At 46.2% G+C, this 23,654-nt stretch overlaps 1 protein-coding gene across 2 annotated transcripts in view; it reads right to left on the reverse strand.

Annotated features, from left to right (window-relative positions):
- Window positions 1–23,654, reverse strand: part of LOC144506363 (E3 ubiquitin-protein ligase Midline-1) — a 664,229-nt gene that overhangs the window by 69,487 nt on the left and 571,088 nt on the right. For both annotated transcript variants that reach the window (XM_078232375.1, XM_078232376.1), the window contains exons 4-5: window positions 19,328–19,435; window positions 5,847–5,995 (exon numbers count right to left, since the gene is read on the reverse strand). In XM_078232375.1, coding sequence (XP_078088501.1) covers window positions 5,847–5,995; window positions 19,328–19,435 — 257 coding nt within the window. The remainder of the gene's footprint in view (window positions 1–5,846; window positions 5,996–19,327; window positions 19,436–23,654) is intronic.

Genomic DNA, 23,654 nt, shown 5'->3' on the forward strand with positions numbered 1-23,654 from the left:
AGGGGCAGGGAGGTTAGACATGAGGAACCTGTTTCCCTTAGCAGAGAATTCAAAAACCAGGGATCATAGATTCAAGCTAACTGGCAGTAGGATTAGAGGGGACATTAGGACCTTTTTGCACAGAGGGTGGTGGATGTTTGGAATTCACTGCCTGTTGGTGGTGGAGGCAGAGACCCTAAACTCTTTTAAAAAGTACCTGGATCTGCACTTTAAGTGCTGTAAGCTGCAGGGTTATGGAATGTGTGCAGGAAGATGGAATTAGAATGGTCACCCTGGTGTCTATGGGTCGGCATGGACAAGATGGGCCGAATGGCCTTCTTCTGCACTGTATCATTTCAATGGTTCTATTTATTAGACCACCTTTCAGGTTGGAGATATCTTTGAAGTGCAGTAACTATTGCAAGGTAGGGCAACCAGTTCCTTCATAGTAAAGTCCCACTATGAACCAATGATCAGAATATCGCTGGTTTTAGGGGCAAATGCTGACCTGGAATGCATGTGCCCTGCTCTTCCTTCAATAGTGCGACGGGGTTTCAAACATCCCCTTGAGAGGACTGAGATTAATTGGACAGCTGATCTGAAAAGCCGCACCTCCAACAGCGCAGCACTTCCTCAGGATTGCAGGGCAGTAGCAGCCTGGATTCTGTGCTCAGTTTCTGGAAAGGATGTGAATCCATAACCTTCTGACTCTGAAGTGAAAGCATCAGCCACTGAGCCACGGCTAGCATCTGAAGGGAGAACATGCATACTGACGAGATTGCCTTACAGCCTGATTTTAACCCACTAAAAAGCTCATCCACTGAATCAGAGTTAAAATAGGACCCACAGAGTCATCATCATCCCTCTTTTAAACAAAAAGTTATCAGCCACTCATGGGTTTGATTCAAAGTCAAGTGTGCATGTGTGTACGTGTATCTGTGTGTGTGCGTATGTGTGTGTGTGTGTATGTGTGTGTGTGTATGTGTACCTGTGAGTCTGTGTGTCTGTATGTGTCTGTGTGAATCCATGTGTGTGTGTACCTGTGAGTGTGTGTGTGAGTTGGGGGGGGGGGGGGGGGGGGGGCGGTGGTGTGTGTGTGTGTGTGTGTGTGTGTGTGTGTTCAGCCCTCTGGCTGAGGAAAAGCAGAATTAACAAGTAACTGGGTTAATGATCCCACCTCTGTTAATGTTAATCCAACGTTAACGCTTTGGAGAGGTCCTCAGCACGACAGGCAATTAAAAGGTAATTGTGATTCTTTGTAATCGCTCAGCTTTTAAAAGAATTTCGACAGTAGTTCTTCACAGCAGTGAGAGCTGATCTTTATGTTACTATAGCAACTAAAGATATACTATTAATATAATCCTTGTAACAGCTCTGGATTTTGAGTTATTTATTTTCCTTGTGTGCCCGTAAAACATCTGGTCGTGTTTTCTTATTTCAGTCACTATCAATGCTCATTTTACTGGGGTTTTATTCCATGATCAGGTCATTAACTTGCTGGTCCCTGCCTCCTCTCCCATGCACCGGGAATGGTGAGAATGAATAATCTCTTGTTTAATGTGGGGAATAAACAAGTTGGAAGGATTAATTGCGGTTTGTTGCACAAAATATCATGATGATCCCTTTTGTATATAGGAAAGGACTTGCTTTTTGTAGCAGCTTTCCTGACCTGAGTATGTCTCGAAGCACCAATCAAGTATGCTCACTGTTGTAAAGTAGGGAACACAGAAGGCAATTTTTGCACAGCAAGGTCCAGAAAGAAAGCAGTGAAATGAGATATTGGCTGGAATTCTCCAATCTCGCCTGCGGCGGGGATTTTCCAGCCCCGTTGCAGTCAAAGGGGATTTGGCAGCCAAATTTTCCGTTCTCATTGGCAGCGGTGGCAGAGCAGAGGATACCGGAGAATTTGACCATCAGCTGTCTTGGCAATATGAGTTGGGGGAATCAATAAAAACACATGGGTCAGTGCAGAGTTCCCTCAGCATTACACTGGGTGGGTCAGCCGAGGTTATGTGCTCACGTCTCTGAAGCTGGACTTGAACCCACGAGCTTCTAGCCCAGAGAATGCTAACAACTGAGCAAATGTTTGTCAGTCCAGCCAGCAAAGAACACTTTTCATTGCCATAGAGCAACTCTATCTGAATGCAATCCGTCACAAAATTCTTTTGAGAACAACGCCAAAAGAGGAGCACTAGCAACAGGCTGTGTGAACTCATTTTCACATTTAGGCGAGGTTATTGTATATTAATGCAAGCTCACTCTACCAACTGGATCAGTTGCATTTCGTAATCCCCTAACCACACATCATGAACGACAGTTAGAGTGCCAAGAATCAGATTACTGAGAAAAGTGCTCTTTTGGTTTAAACATAGGAAGAAAGGACCGTGACAGGATTTGGGAATATTCAACGTACTTTCTGGACCATTGTCCAGCTGGCTGAAAGCGCATTGACCTGCTTCCATTGCTCGCTGTGCAATGATAGCCAGAGAATAGAACATAGAACATTACAGCACAGGACAGGCCCTTCGGCCCTCGATGTTGCGCCGACCAGTGAAACCAATCTAAAGCCCATCGAACCTACACTATTTCAATATCATCCATATGTTTATCCAATGACCATTTAAATGCCCTTAATGTTGGCAAGTCCACTACTGCTGCAGGCAAGGCATTCCACGCCCTTACTACTCTCTGAGTGAAGAACCAACCTCTGACATCTGTCCTAAATCTATCACCCCTTAATTTAAAGCTACGTCCCCTCGTACTAGCTATCACCATCCGAGGAAAAAGGCTCTCACTATCCACCCTATCTAATCCTCTGATCATCTTGTATGCCTCTATTAAGTCACCTCTTAACCTTCTTCTCTCTAACAAAAACAACCTCAAGTCCCTCAGCCTTTCCTCATAAGACCTTCCCACCATACCAGGCAACATCCCAGTAAATCTCCTCTGCACCCTTTCCAATGCTTCCACATCCTTCCTATAATGCGGCGACCAGAACAGTACGCAATACTCCAAGTGCGGCCGCATCAGAGTTTTGTACAGCTGCAACATGACCTCATGGCTCCGAAACTCAATCCATCTACCAAATAAAGCCAACACTCCGTACGCTTTCTTAACAACCCTATCAACCTGGGTGCCAACTTTCAGGGATCTATGCACATGGACACCGAGATCTCTCTGTCCATGGACACCGAGATCTCTCTGTCCATCCACACTACCAAGTATCTTACCATTAGCCCAGTACTCTGTAATCCTGTTACTCCTTCCAAAGTGAATCACCTCACACTTAGAACATAGAACATAGAACAGTACAGCACAGAACAGGCCCTTCGGCCCACGATGTTGTGTCGAGCTTTATCCGAAACCAAGATCAACCTATCCCACTCCCTATCATCCTGGTGTGCTCCATGTGCCTATCCAATAACCGCTTAAATGTTCCTAAAGTGTCTGACTCCACTATCACTGCAGGCAGTCCATTCCACACCCCAACCACTCTCTGCGTAAAGAACTCTGATATCCTTCCTATATCTCCTACCATGAACCCTATAGTTATGCCCCCTTGTAATAGCTCCATCCACCCGAGGAAATAGTCTTTGAACGTTCACTCTATCTATCCCCTTCATCATTTTATAAACCTCTATTAAGTCTCCCCTCAGCCTCTTCCGCTCCAGAGAGAACAGCCCTAGCTCCCTCAACCTTTCCTCATAAGACCTACCCTCCAAACCAGGCAACATCCTGGTAAATCTCCTCTGCACTCTTTCCAGTGCTTCCACATCCTTCTTATAGTGAGGTGACCAGAACTGCACACAATATTCCAAATGTGGTCTCACCAAGGTCCTGTACAGTTGCAGCATAACCCCACAGCTCTTAAACTCCAACCCCCTGTTAATAAAAGCTAACACACTATAGGCCTTCTTCACAGCTCTATCCACTTGAGTGGCAACCTTTAGAGATCTGTGGATATGGACCCCAAGATCTCTCTGTTCCTCCACAGTCTTCAGAACCCTACCTTTGACCCTGTAATCCACATTTAAATTAGTCCTACCAAAATGAATCACCTCACATTTATCAGGGTTAAACTCCATTTGCCATTTTTCAGCCCAGCTTTGCATCCTATCTATGTCTCTTTGCCCTCCACCTCATCCACTACTCCACCAATCTTGGTGTCATCAGCAAATTTACTGATCCACCCTTCAGCCCCCTCCTCTAAGTCATTAATAAAAATCACAAAGAGCAGAGGACCAAGCACTGATCCCTGTGGCACTCCGCTAGCAACCTGCCTCCAGTCTGAATATTTTCCATCCACCACCACCCCCTGTCTTCGATCAGACAGTCAGTTACCTATCCAATCGGCCAACTTTCCCTCTATCCCACACCTCCTCACTTTCATCATAAGCCGACCATGGGGGACCTTATCAAACTCCTTACTAAAATCCATGTATATGACATCAACTGTCCTACCTTCATCAACACATTTAGTTACCTCCTCAAAAAATTCAATCAAATTTGTGAGGCACGACTTGCCCTTCACGAATCCGTGCTGACTATCACTTTTCCGCATTGAACTCCATTTGCCACCTCTGAGCCCAGCACTGCAGCTTATCTATGTCCCTCTGTAACCTGCAACAACCTTCCGCACTGTCCACAACTCCACCGACTTTAGTGTCATCTGCAAATTTACTAACCCATCCTTCTACGCCCTCATCCAGGTCATTTATAAAAATGACAAACAGCAGTGGCCCCAAAACAGATCCTTGCGGTACACCACTAGTAACTGAACTCCTGGATGAACATTTCCCATCAACCACCACCCTTTGTTTTCTTACAGCTAGCCAAGCTTCACGGTCACTTTTACTGCTTTAATGCTTTTTTTTCCAGATTGTTCATGTTAGGGTGGCATGGTGGCACAGCAGTTAGCATTGCTGCCTCGCAGCGCCAGGGGCCTGGGTTCAACTCTGGTCTTCGGTCACTGTCTGTGTGGAGTTTGCACATTGTGGGGGTAGGGCCTGGGTGGGATTGTGGTCGGTGCAGACTCGATGGGCCAAATGGCCTCCTTCTGCACTGTAGGGTTTCTATGATTTCTATGATTCTCCCCGTGTCTGCATGGCTTTCCTCCAGGTGCTCCGGTTTCCTCCCACAGTCCAGAGATGTGCAGGTTAGGTTGATTGGCCATGCTAAATTAACCCTAGTGTCAGGGGGATTAGCAAGGTAAATATGAGGGCTTATGGGAATAGGGCCTGGGTGGGATTGTGGTTGGTGCAGATTTGACAGGCCGAATGGCATCCTTTTGCACTGTAGGGATTCTATGAGATTCTATGAAATTCCCATTCGTGTCCCAAGATGTGTAGGTTAAATGGGTGAACCATGGTAAATGTGTGGGGTTACATGCATTAGGACAGGGAATGGGCCTGGGTAAGATACTCTGTTTCAGAGTTTCGATGCGCTGAATAGCCTCTTCTGCACGTAGGGATTCCATGAGTTTTATGATTGTTGGTTTTTAAAATTATAAATTTTAAATCACAAATTGCCATGGTAGGATTTTAACTGACTTTCCCAGTATTGTTAGTCCAGACCTCTGGATCACTTGTGCATTAACAGATTAACCCTACCCTTAACACTACTGCCACCGTGGAGACTGTGGGAAGCTGTGATAGTCTGGAAAATGCACTCCATTCAGAATCTAATACTCAAAATGAAAGTGAGAATTTTATAATGGAATGGGAAGTGAGGGACACAGCTTAACAAGGTGAAAGCTTTCACTCACAATGATAAGGATGGAATGGCCTTTGTGGTAGGGTGGAAGTATATTTAGTCAACAGGGTCATTATAAAACCTGGAAACAACTGGCTGCTGCGATGCTCCCTTACCTTTCCGAGATATTTTTAGCTGTCTGCAGGAAGCGGGCGTGATCATTCTCTTTCAGTGTCTGCTCCGCTTGAGTGATGAGGGAGCCAGATCGTTCAATACACTGCTTGCAGTTAGCGATCTGCTGGGCCAGTTTCCTCAGTCGCACAACCTTGAAAGACAAGAAAGGAGCTCAGAAAAACAGCACTGAGGTACATCAATCTGCTTCACAAATGCACATTTTTCACTGCGCAATATCTTTTCAACTGGGGCGGGAAGGGAGGGAAGATGACGAGAAATCTGTCGACACACAGTGAGATGTGATAATGCGGAATACTTTTCCTGAAAGGGCGCTGGGAGCAGATTCATTAATAACTTTTAAAAAATGGATACATGCTTGAAAAGGAAAAAAAAGGAAAGCAGGATAATTAATTGGATAGCACTTTCGGAGAGATGAAACAGTCACTGTAGGTCACCCGCTTCTATTCTGCATTATTCTCTGAATTCTAGCAAATCCAGAGTCAGAAAGTATTTATTTATTCAAATGCAAACGAGACAGATTTCCTTCAGAAAATAGCATCATGTGGTACAGTATATCAGTGATTTGAGATATGACATGTGGTCAGTGTTGCATGTTGGGGAGGAAGAGATGTCTTTGGACATCCAGGTCTCGATTTTAACCAAAAGCCTGACCTTCAAACTTTTATTTATTCTTTCATGGGATGTTGGCATTGCTGTTTGGGCCCATCACTGAGTGTATTTAAGAGTCAACTACATTGCTGTGGATCTGGAGTCACATATCATAGAATCCTACAGTGCAGAAGGAGGTCATTCGGCCCATCTGGTCTGCACTAACCACAATCCCACCCAGGCCCTATCCCCATAGCCCCACATATTTACCCTGCTAGTCCCCATGACACTAAGTGGCAATTTAGCATGGCCAATCAACCTGACCCGCACATCTTCGGACCGTGGAAGGAAATCGGAGCACCTGGAGGAAACCCATGCAGACACGGGGAGAATGTGCAAACTCCACACAGACAGTGACCCAAGTCGGGAATTGAACATGGATCCCTGCCATTGTGAGGCAGCAACCACTGTGCTAACCCCACATACATACACACTCACACATATAGGCCAGACTAGGTAAGAGTGACAGATTTCCTTCCCTCAAGGGCATTAGTGAACCAAGATGGGTTTTTAATGACAATCGAAAATGGTTTCATGGTCAGCTTTAGACTTTTGCAGCTGTATAGAACGCTGGTTAGGCCACATTTGGAGTACTGCGTCCAGTTCTGGTCGGCGCACTACCAGAAGGACGTGGAGGCGTTAGAGAGAGTGCAGAGAAGGTTTACCAGGATGTTGCCTGGTATGGAGGGTCTTAGCTATGAGGAGAGATTGGGTAAACTGGGGTTGTTCTCCCTGGAAAGACGGAGAATGAGGGGAGATCTAATAGAGGTGTACAAGATGATGAAGGGGATAGATAGGGTGAACGGTGGGAAGCTTTTTCCCAGATCAGAAGTGACAATCACGAGGGGTCACGGGCTCAAGGTGAGAAGTATAACTCAGATATTAGAGGGATGTTTTTTACACAGAGGGTGGTGGGGGCCTGGAATGCGCTGCCAAGTAGGGTGGTGGAGGCAGACACGCTGGCATCGTTTAAGACTTACCTAGATAGTCACATGAGCAGCCTGGGAATGGAGGGATACAAACGATTGGTCTAGTTGGACCAAGGAGCGGCACAGGCTTGGAGGGCCGAAGGGCCAGTTTCCTGTGCTGTACTGTTCTTTGTTCTTTTAATTCCAGATTTTTATTATTGAATTCAAATGTCACCGTCTGTCGCGGTGGGATTTGAACCCAGATCCCCAGAGCATTATGCTGGGTCTCTGGATTACTAGTCTAGCAACTGGGCGGCACGGTAGCACAATGGTTAGCACTGCTGCTTCACAGCTCCAGGGTCCCGGGTTCGATTCCCGGCTCGGGTCACTGTCTGTGTGGAGTTTGCACATTCTCCTCGTGTCTGCGTGGGTTTCCTCCGGGTGCTCCGGTTTTCTCCCACAGTCCAAAGATGTGCGGGTTAGGTTGATTGGCCAGGTTAAAAATTGCCCCTTAGAGTCCTCAGATGTGTAGGTTAGAGGGATTAGCGGGTAAACTATGTGGGGGTAGGGCCTGGGTGGGATTGTGGTCGGTGCAGACTCGATGGGCCGAGTGGCCTCCTTCTGCACTGTAGGGATTCTATGATTCTATGAACAATACCACTCGGCCACTGCCTCCCCTTCTTATGGCCAATGGCCAGGTAGTAAATGTTGCCAGGTTCAAAGGGGATTTAGAATCTAGATATGGAAATGAGGTGCTGGGTTTGGCTTCAGTAGTAACTGGGGTGGTATTCCCAAGCTGCTGACTCCTGAGGAGGGTGCAGAGCGGGCGGGTGCAGAGGAGACAGGTGCAGAGTAAAGGGGGAAGAGTTCTTATTGAAACTGTGTTGCTCTGAACAATGTGGATTTTTAACTCCCAAAATCCCCTCAAAGGGTGCATGTTTGTGTCCTGCCCTCGCACAGGATGATCCCACATGAATTAAAATCAAGCTCTCCACCATTGGTTTTCCACACCCATGTCTTGCTCTGATATACTAATTGACAGGGATTAGTTACTTTAATTAAAAATTAATTGGGTAGAACAAGGACAGGAATGGTTGTTGGACGTTCCGAGGTATAGATGTTTCACTAAGTGTAGGGAAGATGGTAAAAGAGGTGGAGGAGTGTTAATCAAGGATAGTTTAACGGCTGCGGAAAGGCACTTTGAGGGGGATCTGCACACTGAGGTAATATGGGCTGAGGTTAGAAATAGGAAAGGAGCGGTCACGTTGTTAGGAGTTTACTATAGGCCCCCAAATTGTAATAGAGATGTGGAGGAAGAAATTGCTACGCAGATTATGGATATGTGTGGGGGTCACAGGGTAGTTGTCATGGGGGACTTTAACTTTCCAAATATTGATTGGAACCTTTGTAGGTCAAATAGTTCGGATGGGGCAGTTTTTGTGCAGTGTGTGCAGGAGGGTTTCCTGACACAATATGTGGATAGGCCGACAAGAGGTGAGGCCACATTGGATTTGGTACTGGGAAATGAACCGGGCCAAGTGTTAGATTTGGTTGTGGGAGAGCACTTTGGAGATAGTGACCACAATTCGGTGTCTTTTGTTATTGCAATGGAGAGGAATAGGGCCGTACGGCAGGGCAAGGTTTACAATTGGGGGAGAGGTAATTATGATGCGATTAGGCAAGAATTAGGGGGCATAAGTTGGGAACAGAAACTGTCAGGGAAAGGCACTCATGAAAAGTGGAACTTTTTCAAGGAACAAATACTGGGTGTCCTTGATAGGTATGTCCCTGTCAGGCAGGGAGGAAATGGCCGAGTGAGGGAACCATGGTTCACGAAAGAGGTGGAATGTCTTGTGAAAAGGAAGAGGGAAGCTTATGTAGGGATGAGGAAACAAGGTTCAGATGGCTCGATTGAGGGTTACAAGTTAGCACGGAATGAGCTGAAAAAGGGGCTTAGGAGAGCTAGGAGGGGACACGAGAAGTCCTTGGCGGGTCGGATCAAGGAAAACCCCAAGACTTTTTACTCTTATGTGAGGAATAAAAGAATGATCAGGGTGAGGTTAGGGCCGGTCAAGGACGGTAGTGGGAACTTGTGTATGGAGTCAGTAGAGATAGGCGAGGTGATGAATGAATACTTTTCTTCAGTGTTCACCAAGGAGAGGGGCCATGTTTTTGAGGAAGAGACGGTGTTACAGGCTAATAGGCTGGAGGAAATAGATGTTCGGAGGGAGGATGTCCTGGCAGTTTTGAATAAACTGAAGGTCGATAAGTCCCCTGGGCCTGATGAAATGTATCCTAGGATTCTTTGGGAGGCAAGGGATGAGATTGCAGAGCCTTTGGCTTTGATCTTTGGGTCCTCGCTGTCCACGGGGATGGTGCCAGAGGACTGGAGAATGGCGAATGTTGTTCCTCTGTTTAAGAAAGGGAACAGAAATGATCCTGGTAATTATAGACCGGTTAGTCTTACTTCGGTGGTTGGTAAATTGATGGAAAAGGTCCTTAGGGATGGGATTTACGACCATTTAGAAAGATGCGGATTAATCCGGGATAGTCAGCATGGATTCGTGAAGGGCAAGTCGTGCCTCACAAATTTGATAGAATTTTTTGAGGAGGTAACTAAGTGTGTTGATGAATGTAGGGCAGTTGATGTCATATACATGGATTTTAGTAAGGCGTTTGATAAGGTCCCCCATGGTCGGCTTATGATGAAAGTGAGGAGGTGTGGGATAGAGGGAAAGTTGGCCGATTGGATAGGTAACTGGCTGTCTGATCGAAGACAGAGGGTGGTGGTCGATGGAAAATTTTCGGATTGGAGGCAGGTTGCTAGCGGAGTGCCACAGGGATCAGTGCTTGGTCCTCTGCTCTTTGTGATTTTTATTAATGACTTAGAGGAGGGGGCTGAAGGGTGGATCAGTAAATTTGCTGATGACACCAAGATTGGTGGGGTAGTGGATGAGGTGGAGGGCTGTTGTAGGCTGCAAAGAGACATAGATAGGATGCAAAGCTGGGTTGAAAAATGGCAAATGGAGTTTAACCCTGATAAATGTGAGGTGATTCATTTTGGTAGGACTAATTTAAATGTGGATTACAGGTTCAAAGGTAGGGTTCTGAAGACTGTGGAGGAACAGAGAGATCTTGGGGTTCATATCCACAGATCTCTAAAGGTTGCCACTCAAGTGGATAGAGCTGTGAAGAAGGCCTATAGTGTGTTAGCTTTTATTAACAGGGGTTTGGAGTTTAAGAGCTGTGGGGTTATGCTGCAACTGTACAGGACCTTGGTGAGACCACATTTGGAATATTGTGTGCAGTTCTGGTCACCTCACTATAAGAAGGATGTGGAAGCACTGGAAAGAGTGCAGAGGAGATTTACCAGGATGCTGCCTGGTTTGGAGGGTAGGTCTTATGAGGAAAGGTTGAGGGAGCTAGGGCTGTTCTCTCTGGAGCGGAGGAGGCTGAGGGGAGACTTAATAGAGGTTTATAAAATGATGAAGGGGATAGATAGAGTGAACATTCAAAGACTATTTCCTCGGGTGGATGGAGCTATTACAAGGGGGCATAACTATAGGGTTCGTGGTGGGAGATACAGGAAGGATATCAGAGGTAGGTTCTTTATGCAGACAGTGGTTGGGGTGTGGAATGGACTGCCTGCAGTGATAGTGGAGTCAGACACTTTAGGAACATTTAAGCGGTTATTGGATAGGCACATGGAGCACAGCAGGATGATAGGGAGTGGGATAGCTTGATCTTGGTTTCAGATAAAGCTCGGCACAACATCGTGGGCCGAAGGGCCTGTTCTGTGCTGTACTGTTCTATGTTCTATGTTCTAAACCTTACAGTGCAGAAGGAGGCCATTTGGCCCATCGAGTCTGCACCGACCACAATCCTACCCAGGCCCTACCCCCACATATTTACCCACTAATTCCTCTAACCTACGCATCTCAGGACTCTAAGGGGCAATTTTTAACCTGGCCAATGAACCTAACCCGCACATCATTGGACTGTGGGAGGAAACCGGAGCACCCGGAGGAAACCCACGCAGACACGAGGAGAATGTGCAAACTCTACACAGACAGTGACCCAAGCCGGGAATCGAACCCAGGTACCTGGAGCTGTGAAGCAGCAGTGCTAACCACTGTGCTACCGTGCCGCCCTTTGTCAACAATGCCATTATTATTGGATAATGTAACTGGTCTTTGATTATTGAGCAATTCCTCTTTTCCTGTGAAAGCTCCCGGTTTTACAGAATGCGTACTGAAAGATCTGATTGAGCCAAAATCATTTAGCAAGAATATGCAAGTTTATATTATCAACAATGTTATAAAAGTTCAGAAACAGTGGTTCTCATTCATGTTTTCCTCCCTTTACTTTCACAGTGTAGTGGTGGGACACTGGATTCAATCATGAAACAGACCGAGTAACTGGACACTAATATTGAATTAATTTTCACCAGATATTGGTCACCAGGCCTCATTTACATCAGATCAGTGAACTGAAACTGCCTGCCGGGCAACAACAGTGCTGGGACTTCTTGGTGATGGAGAGCTTTTGATTTGATTTATTATTGTCACATGTATTGGTATGCAGTGAAAAGTATTGTTTCTTGCGTGCTATATAGAAACAAAGCATACCATACATAGAGAAGGAAAGGAGTGCAGAACGTAGTGTTTACAGCCATAGCTAGGGTATAGAGAAAAATCAATTTAATGCGAGGTAGGTCCATTCAAAAGTCTGATGGCAGCAGGGAAGAAGCTGTTCTTGAGTCGGTTGGTTTGTGTCCCCAGGCTTTTGTATCTTTTCCCAACGGAAGAAGGTGGAAGAGTGTATGTTTGGAGTGCGTAGGGTCCTTAATTATGCTGGCTGCTTTTCCGAGGCAGCGGGAAGTGTAGACAGAGTCAATGGATGGGAGGCCAGTTTGAGTGATGGGGAGGGAGTGGGTGACTGGATGAGGGGCATTGGGAATAGGCTCTTGGAGCAATAGAGAGGGGGCAAGCTTGATGGCGGAGTCAGGAGCAGCACACCTGCAGCCAGGTAAGTCTTTTCCTAAAACATATCATTTTTGGTGGTATCCTGCAGTAACTGCTTGAAGGAACATTGCGCAGACTGGATACAAACTGCACTTTCCTGAATGTTGCTGGCTTGGAATTCGGGTGTCAGGCCATTGACTTGTATATGCACCTAATTCTGGTGTGGGCCCTAGACACCTCTTGATGCCTCTGCTAATGTGGTGGGCGATGGACTCCGATGAAGAATGTGCCCGCCACATTGGGTGTTTTGCTGCCCATGGTACATAGAGTCCTTTAAAGTGGACAGGCAGTCATTGAATTTAGAAGGGGTTATATTTGAGGAAGACTACCGTGACACATTTACCGATTCATAGATACAGTCTAAGAATTAAGGAAAACCCTAAGGCGTTCTATAAATATGCGAAGAGTAAAAGGATGAGACGTGAAGGAATAGGGCCTATAAAAGGTGAAGGCGGGAAAATCAGTACGGAACCAGTAGAAATGGCAGAGGTGCTCAATGAGTATTTTGCCTCAGTTTTCACAGAGGAGAAGGACATGGGTGGATGTACTGCGGGCTTGCGGTGGACTGAAAAGATTGAGTATGTGGACTTTAACAAAGAGGTTGTGCTGGAATCTTTGAATGGCATCAAGATAGATAAGTCGCCGGGTCCGGATGGGATGTACCCCAGGTTACTGTGGGAGGCGAGGGAAGAGATTGCAAAGCCTCTGCCGATGATCTTTGCGTCGTCGATGGAGATGGGAGAGGTGGCGGAGGATTGGAGGATTGTGGATGTGGTTACTATTTTCAAGAAGGGGAATAGGGATAGCCCAGGAAATTACCGACCGGTGAGTCTAACCTCAGTGGTTGGTAAGCTGATGGAGAAGATCCTGAGGGACAAGATTTATGAGCATTTAGAGAGGTTTAGTATGCTCAAGAATACTCAGCATGGCTTTGTCAAAGGCAGATCATGCCTTACAAGCCTGGTGGAGTTCTTCAAAAATGTGACTAAACACATTGACAAAGGGAAAGCAGTAGATGTGGTTTATATGGATTTTAGCAAGGCGTTCGATAAAGTCCCCCATGCAAGGCTTCTCGAAAAAGTGAGAGGGCATGGGATCCAAGGGGTTGCTGCCCTGTGGATCCAGAACTGGCTTGCCCAAAGGAGGCAGAGAGTGTGTATCGATGGGTCTTTTTCTTAATGGAGGTCGGTCACCAGTGGTGTGCCCCAGGGATCTGTTCTGGGACCCTTGCTGTTTGTCATTTTCATAAATGACCTGGATGAGGAAGTGGAGGGATGGATTGGTAAGTTTTCCGACGACACGAAGGTTGGTGGGGTTGTGGATAGTCTGGAGGGATGTCAGAAGTTACAGAGGGACATAGATAGGATGCAAGATTGGGCGGACAAGTGGCAGATGGACTTCAACCCAGATAAATGCGTAGTGGTCCATTTTGGCAGGTCAAATGGGATGAAGGAGTACAATATAAAGGGAAAGACTCTTAGTACTGTAGACGATCAGAAGGACCTTGATGTCCGGGTCCAGGCCCATAGGACTCTAAAATCGGCCCCGCAGGTGGAGGAAGTGGTTAAGAAGGCGTATGGTGTGCTGGCCTTTATCAATCGAGGGATTGAGTTTAGGAGTCCGGGGATAATGATGCAGCTATAGAAGACCCTCGTCAGACCCCACTTGGAGTACTGTGCTCAGTTCTGGTCGCCTCATTACAGGAAGGATGTGGAAAAGATTGAAAGGGTGCAGAGGAGATTTACAAGGATGTTGCCTGGATTGAGTGGCATGCCTTATGAGGATAGGCTGAGGGAGCTCGGTCTTTTCTCCTTGGAGAGACGTGGGATGAGAGGAGACCTAATAGAGGTATATAAGATGTTGAGAGGCATAGATCGGGTGGATTCTCAGAGGCTTTTTCCCAATGGCTGCTACGAGAGGACACAGGTTTAAGGTGCTGGGGGGTAAGTACAGGGGAGATGTTAGGGGGAAGTTTTTCACTCAGAGGGTGGTGGGCGAGTGGAATTGGCTGCCGACAGTGGTGGTGGAGGCAAACTCAATAGGGTCTTTTAAGAGACTCCTGGATGAGTACATGGGACTTAATAGGATGGAGGGTTATAGCTAGGCCTAAAAGGTAGGGATATGTTCGGCACAACTTGTAGGGCCGAAGGGCCTGTTTTGTGCTGTTGTTTTCTATGTTTCTATGTGGCTGGCTTCATGAGTTTGGAGTCACTTGTGACACGGAGTGCAGCTAACAGAGGGAGACTAACAGCAAATAAAACACCAATTGAAATGGCAGATTGCTTGTCCTCAGTATGTTGTCTTTCACCCAGTTATGAAGTTACATTAACTGCCCATCAGTCAGTCAGATTATTTGCAGTTCTGCAAAGGGGATATTGCCTTCTTTAATGATTAGCCTTTGCCTGGTGACTCCTTCAAAACGCAATCCCTTTCTTCCTGTACTTACTTCATGAATATTGGGTAGGGCAAGACCAGCTGTAGAATAAATTGGGTCTCGTGTGAGAGTTAAGGAAGTGAACAATTAGCTGACTGACAGAAAAATCACAATTTAATTTGTGATTGTTTAAAGCTTCCAAGTCCTCCTTAGCTGGTGGATAGACTAGCCAGCTATGTCTGAGTGCCATTGTGTTACACTGATCTCTGTTTAGTGTTTGGATGTTCACTTCTCCACCTCCATTCATAGCTTTAGGCTTAGAAACTTGGCTGAAAGACATCCCGACAGGAGGAAGGGCAGGATTTTTTTTTATTCATTCGTGGGACATGGGCATCACTGGCTGGCCAGCATTTATTGCCCATCCCTAGTTACCCTTGAGAAGGTGCCTTCTTGAATTGCTGCAGTCCATGTTCTGTGGGTTGACCCACAATGCCGTTAGGGAAGGAATTCCAGGATTTTGACCCAGCAACTGTGAAGGAATGGTGATATATTTCCAAGTCAGGATGGTGAATGGCTTGGAGGGGAACTTGCAGGTGGTGGTGCTCCCATATATCTGTTGCCCTTGTCCTTCTAGATGGAAGTGGTCGTGGGTTTGGAAGGTAATGTCTAAGGATCTTTGGTGAATTGCTGCAGTGCACACTACTGCTACTGAGCGTCGGTGGTGGAGGGTTTGAATGTTTGTAGATGTGGTGCCAATCAAGCGGGCTGCTTTGTCCTAGATGGTGTCAAGCTTCTTGAGTGTTGTTGGAGCGGCATCCATTCAGGCAAGTGGGGAACATTCCATCACACTCCTGATTTGTGCCTTGTAGATGGTGGATAGGCTTTAGGGAGTCAGGAGGTGAGTTACTCGCCGCAGTATTCCTAGCCCCTCTGGCCTGCTTTTGTAGCCAGTGTGTTAAAGTGGTGAGTCCAGTTGAGTTTCTGGTCAATGGTAATCCCATGGATGTTGACCGTGGGGGATTCAGTGATGGTTACACCATTGAATGTCATGGGGCGGTGGTTAGAGTATCTCTTATTGGTGATGGTCATTGCCTCACATTTGTGTGGCGTGAATGTTACTTGCCACTTGTCAGCCCAAGCCTGGATATTGTCTAGATCCAATTGAATTTGAACATGGACTGCTTCAGTATCTGAGGAGTTGCGAATGGTGCTGAACATTGTGCAATCATCGGCGAACATGCCCACTTCTGACCTTATGATGGAGGGAAGGTCATTGATGAAGCAGCTGAAGATAGTTGGGCCTAGGACACTACCCTGAGGGACTCCTGCAGAGATGTCCTGGAGCAGAGATGACTAACCCTCCACAACCACAACCATCTTCCTATGTACCAAGTATGACTCCAACCAGCGGAGTGTTTGCCCTCTGATACCCATTGATTCCAGTTTTGCTAGGGCTCATTGATGTCACATTCAGTCGAATGTGGCCTTGATGTCAAGAGTTGTTACTCTCACCTCACCTCTGGAATTCAGTTCTTTCGTCCATATATGAACCAAGGCTGTTCTGAGGTCAGGAGCTGAGTCACCCTGGCGAAACCCAAACTGGGCATCACTGGGCAGGTTATTGCTGAGCAGGTGTTGCTTGATAGCACTGTTGATGACCCCTTCCATCACTTTACTGATGATCGAGAGTAGGCTGATTGGGCAGTAATTGGCTGGATTGGATTTGTCCTGCTTTTTGTGTACAGGACATACCTGGGCAATTTTCCACATTGTTGGGCAGATGCCAATGTTGTAACTGTAGTGGAAGAGCTTGGCTAGGGGAGCAGCAAGTTATGGAGCACAAGTCTTCAGTACTATTGCCGGAATGTTATCAGGACCCATTTCCTTTGCAGTATCCAGTGCTTCCAACTATTTCTTGATATCACGTGGAGTGAATCGAATTGGTTGGAGACTGGCATCTGTGACACTGGGGACCACTGGAGGAAGCCGAGACGGATCATACACTTGGCACTTCTGGCTGAAGATTGCTGTGAATGTTTCAGCCTTATCTTTTGCACTGATGCGCTGGGCTCCTCCATCATTGAGAAAGGGGATACTCGTGGAGCCTCCTCCTCCAGTGAGTTGTTTAATTGTCCACCACCATTCACGACTGGATGTGAAAGGACTGCCGAGCTTAGATCTGATCCGTTGGTTGTGGGATCACTTAGCTCTGTCTATCACTTGCTGTTTTTGCCATTTGGCATGCAAGTAGTCCTGTTTGGTAGCTTCACCGGGTTGACACCTCATTTTAAGTATACCTAGTGCTGCTCCTGGCATGTGCTCCTGTACTCTCCATTGAATCAGGGTTGATTCCCTGGCTTGATGGTAATGGTTGAGTGGGGGATATGCCAGGCCATGAAGTTACAAATTGTGCTGGAGTGCAGTTCTGCTGCTGTTGATGGCCCACAGCGCCTCATGGATGCCCAGTCTTCAGTTGCTCGATCTGTTCGAAGTCTGTCCCATTTAGCACGGTGATAGTGCCACACAACACAATGGAAGTTATTCACAATGTGAAGGCGGGACTTCGTCTCCATAAGGATTGCGCAGTGGTCACTCTTATCAATACTGTCATGGACAGATGCATCTCCAACTGGCAGATTGGTAAGGATGAGATCAAGTATGTTATTTCCTCTTGTTGGTTCCTTCACCACCTGCTGCAGACCCAGTCTAGCACTTATATCCTTTAGGACCCGACCAGCTTGATCAGTAATGCCACTGCCGAGCCACTCTTGGTGGTGGACATTGAAATCCCCCACCCAGAGTACATTTTGTGCCCTTGCCACCCTCAGTGCTTCCTTCAACTGCTATTCAGCAGGGAGGAGCACTGATTCATCAGCCGAAGCAGGATGGTACGTGGTAACCAGTAAGAGGTTTCCTTGCCCATGTTTAACCTGAAGCCATGAGACTTCATGGGGTCCAGAGTCGATGTTGAGGATTCCCAGGGCAACTCTCTCCCAACTGAAGACCACTGTGCCGCCACCTCTACAGGGTCTGTTCTGCCGGTGGGACAGGACATATCCAAGGAAGATAATGGTAGTGTCTGGGGTGTCATCTGTAAGGTATGTTGCTTGACTGGTCTGTGAGACAGCTCTCCCAATTTTGCCACAAGCCCCCAGATGTTAGTAAGGAGGACTTTGCAGGGTCGACAGGGCTGTTTGTTTTGCCATTGTCTTTTCCGGTGCCGAGGTTGATGCCAGGTGGTCCGTCCGGTTTCATTTCTTTGTTGAGACTTTGTAGCGATTGATACAACTGAGTGGCTTGCTAGGCCATTTCAGAGGGCAGTTGAGAGTCAACCACATTGCTGTGGCTCTGGAATCACATGTAGGCCAGACCGGGTAAGGACGGCAGATTTCCTTCCCTAAAAGACATTAGTGAAACAGATGGGTTTTTCTGACAATTGACAATGGTTTCATGGACATCAGTAGATTCTTAATTCCAGATTTTTTTTATTGAATTCAAATTCCACCAGCTGCCGTGATGGGATTCGAACCCGTGTCTGGGTTTGAATCCCGCCAAAACATTATTTGGGTTTCTGGATTAATAGTCGAGTGATAATACCGCTAGGCCATTGCCTCCCCTGTAGGATGTACTCCTCCTGATCAAGCCAGCCAAAGACGCACCCCCCCGCCCCCCTCATAGAGGGATAGATAGTGGAAATCTCAATCTCTCTCCCAAAAAAGCAAAGGGTTGATTGAAGATTTCGCAACACTAAGTGATAGAGAGGGAAAAAGATTTGGAAACAAGTTAGGTATAGGAGTTAAGATACTGACCAGACATGATCTAATTGAATAGTGGAACAGGTTAAAGAGCTCTCTGGCTTCCTACTGTTCCTATTTTCTATATTCATCTTAGTTCACATCTTCTAATACATTCATATTAGAAAACAATTATCCGAAAATGATTGTGGTATATGAATACTGAATGTGTCAATCTAAATGGCTAGTACATCAAACAGATACAAAATCTGCTGATACTCAAGTATTTCCCACTGCACAGTTTCAGTATATTTTTCCTTTAAATCAACTTTAGCAGTGGTTAGCACTGCTGCCTTACAGTGCCAGGGACCTGGGTTCAATTCTGGCCTTGGGTGACTGTCTGTGTGGAGTTTGCACCTTCTCCCCGTGTCTGCGTGGGTTTCCTTTGGGTGCACTGGTTTCCTCCCACAGTCCAAAGATGTGTTGGCTAGGGTGCATTGACCATGCTAAATTCTCCTTCAGTGTACCCAAACAGAAACCAGAGTGTGGCGACTAGGGGATTTTCACAGTAACTTCATTGCAGTGTTGAAGTAAGTCTACTTGTGACGCCAATAAATAAACTTTAAGCTTAAAGATGCATTCTGTTCATGGTCCAAGTAATACTAGTACAGTGCTAGAAATATGAGAACAGAAGTAGACCATTCAGTCCCTTGAGCTTGTTCCATCAGATCTGTTGTCAATGACTATAGTCATCAGGAATGATCTGCTCCTTACCTTCCCTTCCTTGATTTTTGTGCCGATGATTTGCCTTCGTTGTTGGATGATTTCAATCAGTTGGTCGCACTCCTCTGTTAGTTTGTCTTCTTGCCGTGTTGCATTCACCTGTCAACAGATGAGAATGTTTACTTTTGTACAGCACTTGTTAGAATGTAACTGTGATAACATTGGATCTGTTGTAATGTGACCAATGTTAACAAGCTGTAAGGGTCAGCTGACCCAGTAAACCATGTAACCATTGACAAGAATGATGTGATGATTAGCTGACTCAGTATAAATTAGAACATGTTGGAAATTGTGGGGAACTTGGAGTGGCCCAGAGTGAGGTCTCAAGTTTGGAGTAATGAAGTTTCTTTATTAAACCTTTTCTTTGATTTATAAGTTGGAGTAAGTTTTGTTATATTTTTATACACTGGAAGAGTTCCTTCTGGATCAGCAGCACTGACTCAGCCAAGTTCACAGAGGACCTACATGGATTCAAAAGGACATTCCTCAGACGCACTTAGGGTGATTGAGAAATGGGATAAGACAGTTGCATATCCAAATAAAAAACCACTGGCAAAAATAACCCGACCAACAGCTTGCAAAAAGGGCTGAGGCAAGCCCAGAAAATCTGAACTGTCAAGACACACTCAGTCAGGCTTACATGTCAACAAACTGTTTTTTGTTTGCCTCATAATGCTGCTTGGCCTTGAAATTATTTCAAAGCTTGGGATGGGTGCGGCATGGTGGCACAGTGGTTAGCACTGCTGCCTCACAGCACCAGGGACCCAGGTTCACTTCTGGCCTTGGGTCACTGCCTGTGCGGAGTCTGCACATTCTCCCCGTGCCTGCGTGAGTTTTCTTCAGGAGCTCCGGTTTCCTCCCACAGTCCAAAGATGTGCAGGTTAGTTGGATTGGCCATGATAAATTGTCCCTTAATGCCCAAAGATATGTTGGTTAGATGGATTAGCCGTGGTAAATTTGTGGGGTTACAGGGATGGGGGGGAGGGGGGCAGGGGGGGGGGGGGGGGGAGGACCTGGGTAAGATGCTCTGTCAGAGTCGGTGCAGACTTGATGGGCCCAATGCACTGTAGGTATTCTATGAATCTATGGTACTGGAATTATTGCCAATTCCAATAGTATCCATAAGGAGACTTTGATTTGATTTCATTTATTATTGTCACATGTATTAGTATAGTGAAATGTATTGTTTTTTGCATGCTATACAGACAAAGCATACCGTTCATAGAGAAGGAAAGGAGAGGGTGCAGAATGTAGTGTTACTATCATAGCTAGGGTGTAGAGAAAGATCAACTTAGTGCGAGGTAGGCCCATTCAAAAGTCTGATGACAACAGGGAAAAAGCTGTTCTTGAGACTCTAAGGAAGTCTAAATGAACCGTTGTGACTATGGACATATGTGAAAGCTCAGCTTCTCGTCTGCCTTAAGTGCATTATTCCCACTCAGGCCTTTTATGCAGCTCGCCACCCTATCATCCAACCACTGGCAGGCCGGCCTTCAGCTCCATGTTTAGAATTCCCTCCCTAAACATCTCAATGTACTCTCCCATCCCATTAGTCTCTCCTGCCCTCACTCAATGTTTATACTGCACTTCTGTGAAGAACCTTGGAAACATTCTTCAATATTTAGAAGGTGCAGCGTACAAGTCAATGGAGTGTAAAAGTGATTGAAAATTTGAAGTATCTTCTTCATTTGTTTTTAGGATCTGGGAGACAGAGATAAAGCTGAATTTATTACTCAATAAACGAGGCAGCCGGTATATCCCATGGTCAATCAATCGCCCATTTCCACCTTTCGAGTTGCACTAATATGCCTGGCTCCTGATGGGCCCGTGGACATAGAATCATGGAATCATAGAACCCTACAGTGCAGAAAGAGGCCATTCGGCCCATTGAGTCTGCACCGACCACAATCCCACCCAGGCCCTACCCCCATATCCCTATATATTTTATCCACTAATCCCTCTAACCTACGCATCGCAGGAAACTAAGGGGCAATTTTATCATGGCCAATCAACCTAACCCGCACATCTTTGGACATGTAAGCAAGGCCTGGATTTAGGTGCTTTCCTTGACCACTCATCACACATTCCAGGATAAAATCAGAACTTTAATGTCTGAAATCTTATTTTAGTGAGGGCCCATGTCTGTATAAAGTATATTTCTTTTGTACAGTATATATAATGTATATGAGCTTTTCAATATATCTGAACATGTATGCATAATGTACATTTGTGTTTATATACATCTATATATATATATATGTTTGTGTGTGTGCATACATATGTATGCAGTTACATGTGTCATTACGTGTGCATACGGTGGGATAAAATGCTGGCTGGCACGGTGGTTAGCATTGCTGCCTCACAGCGCCAGGGACCCAGGGTTCGATTCCTGGCTTGGGTCACTGTCTGTGCGGAGTCTGCATGTTCTCCCCGTGCCTGCGTGGGTTTCCTCCGGGTGCTCCAGTTTCCTCACACAGTCCACAGTAAGAAGTCTCACAACACCAGGTTAAAGTCCAACAGATTTATTTGGTAGCACGAGCTTTCAGAGCGCTGCTCCTTCATCAGCTGCACTCACCTGATGAAGGAGCAGCGCTCCGAAAGCTTGTGCTTCCAAATAAACTTGTTGGATTTTAACCTGGTGTTGTGAATCTTCTTACTGTGCCTACCCCAGTCCAACGCCGGCATCTCCACATCATGGCTCCCACAATCTGAAAGATGTGCTGGTTAGGTGCATTGGCCATGTTACGTTCTCCCTCAGTGACCCCGAACTGGCGCCGGACTGTGGCGACGAGGAGATTTTCATGTTAATTTCATTGCCGGGGTCGTTAAGTCCCCTGGGCTAGATGGGATATATCCTAGGATTCTTTGGGAGGCAAGGGATGTGATTGCAGAGCCTTTGGCTTTGATCTTTGGGTCCTCACTGTCCACGGGGATAGTGCCAGAGGACTGCAGAGTGGCGAATGTTGTTCCTCTGTTCAAGAAAGGAAATAGGAATGACCCTGGTAATTATAGGTCGGTTAGTCTTATTTTGGTGGTCGGTAAGTTAATGGAAAAGGTCCTGAGGGATAGGATTTATGACCATTTGGAAAGATGCAGCTTAATCCGGGATAGTCAACACGGATTCGTGAAGGGTAAGTCTTGCCTAACAAATTTGATTGAATTCTTTGAGGAGGTAACTAAGTGTGTCGATGAAGGTAGAGCAGTTGATGTCGTATACATGGATTTTAGTAACGCATTTGATAAGGTTCTCCATGGTAGGCTCATGAAGAAAGTAAGGAGGTGTGGGAAAGAGGGAAATTTGGCCGATTGGATAAGTAACTGGCTATCTCATAGAAAGAAGTTTAACAACACCAGGTTAAAGTCCAACAGGTTTATTTGGTAGCAAAAGCCACACAAGCTTTCGGAGCTCTAAGCCCCTTCTTCAGGTGAGTGGGAATTCTGTTCACAAACAGAGCATATAAAGACACAAACTCAATTTACATGAATAATGGTTGGAATGCGAATACTTACAACTGATCAAGTCTTTAAGAAACAAAACAATGTGAGTGGAGAGAGCATCAAGACAGGCTAAAAAGATGTGTATTGTCTCCAGACAAGACCTGAAGAAGGGGCTTAGAGCTCCGAAAGCTTGTGTGGCTTTTGCTACCAAATAAACCTGTTGGACCTTAACCTGGTGTTGTTAAACTTCTTACTGTGTTTACCCCAGTCCAACACCGGCATCTCCACATCATATCTCATAGAAGACAGAGGGTGGTGGTCGATGGAAAATTTTCAGACTGGAGACCAGTTACCAGCGGTGTACCACGGGGATCGGTGCTGGATCCTCTGCTATTTGTGATTTTTATCAATGACTTGGAGGAGGGGGCTGAAGGGTGGATCAGTAAATTTGCTGATGACACCAAGATTGGTGGAGTGGTGGATGAGGTGGAGGGCTGTTGTAGGCTGCAAAGAGACATTGATAGGATGCAGAGCTGGGCCGAAAAATGGCAGATGGAGTTTAACCCTGATAAGTGAGAGGTGATTCATTTTGGTAGGACAAATTTGAATGCGGATTACAGGGTCAACGGCAGGGTTCTGAGGAACGTGGAGGAACAGAGAGATCTTGGGGTTCATATCCACAGATCTCTGAAGGTTGCCACTCAAGTGGATAGAGCCGTGAAGAAGGCCTATAGTGTGTTAGCAGGGGGTTTGCGTTTAAGAGCCGTGGGGTTATGCTGCAACTGCACAGGACCTTGGTGAGACCACATTTGGAGTATTGCGTGCAGTTCTGGTCACCTCACTATAAAAAGGATGTGGAAGCATTGGAGAGAGTGCAGAG

The sequence above is a fragment of the Mustelus asterias genome, chromosome 17 (genome assembly GCF_964213995.1).
Source record: "Mustelus asterias chromosome 17, sMusAst1.hap1.1, whole genome shotgun sequence".
In the NCBI taxonomy this organism is placed as follows: Eukaryota; Metazoa; Chordata; class Chondrichthyes; order Carcharhiniformes; family Triakidae; genus Mustelus; species Mustelus asterias.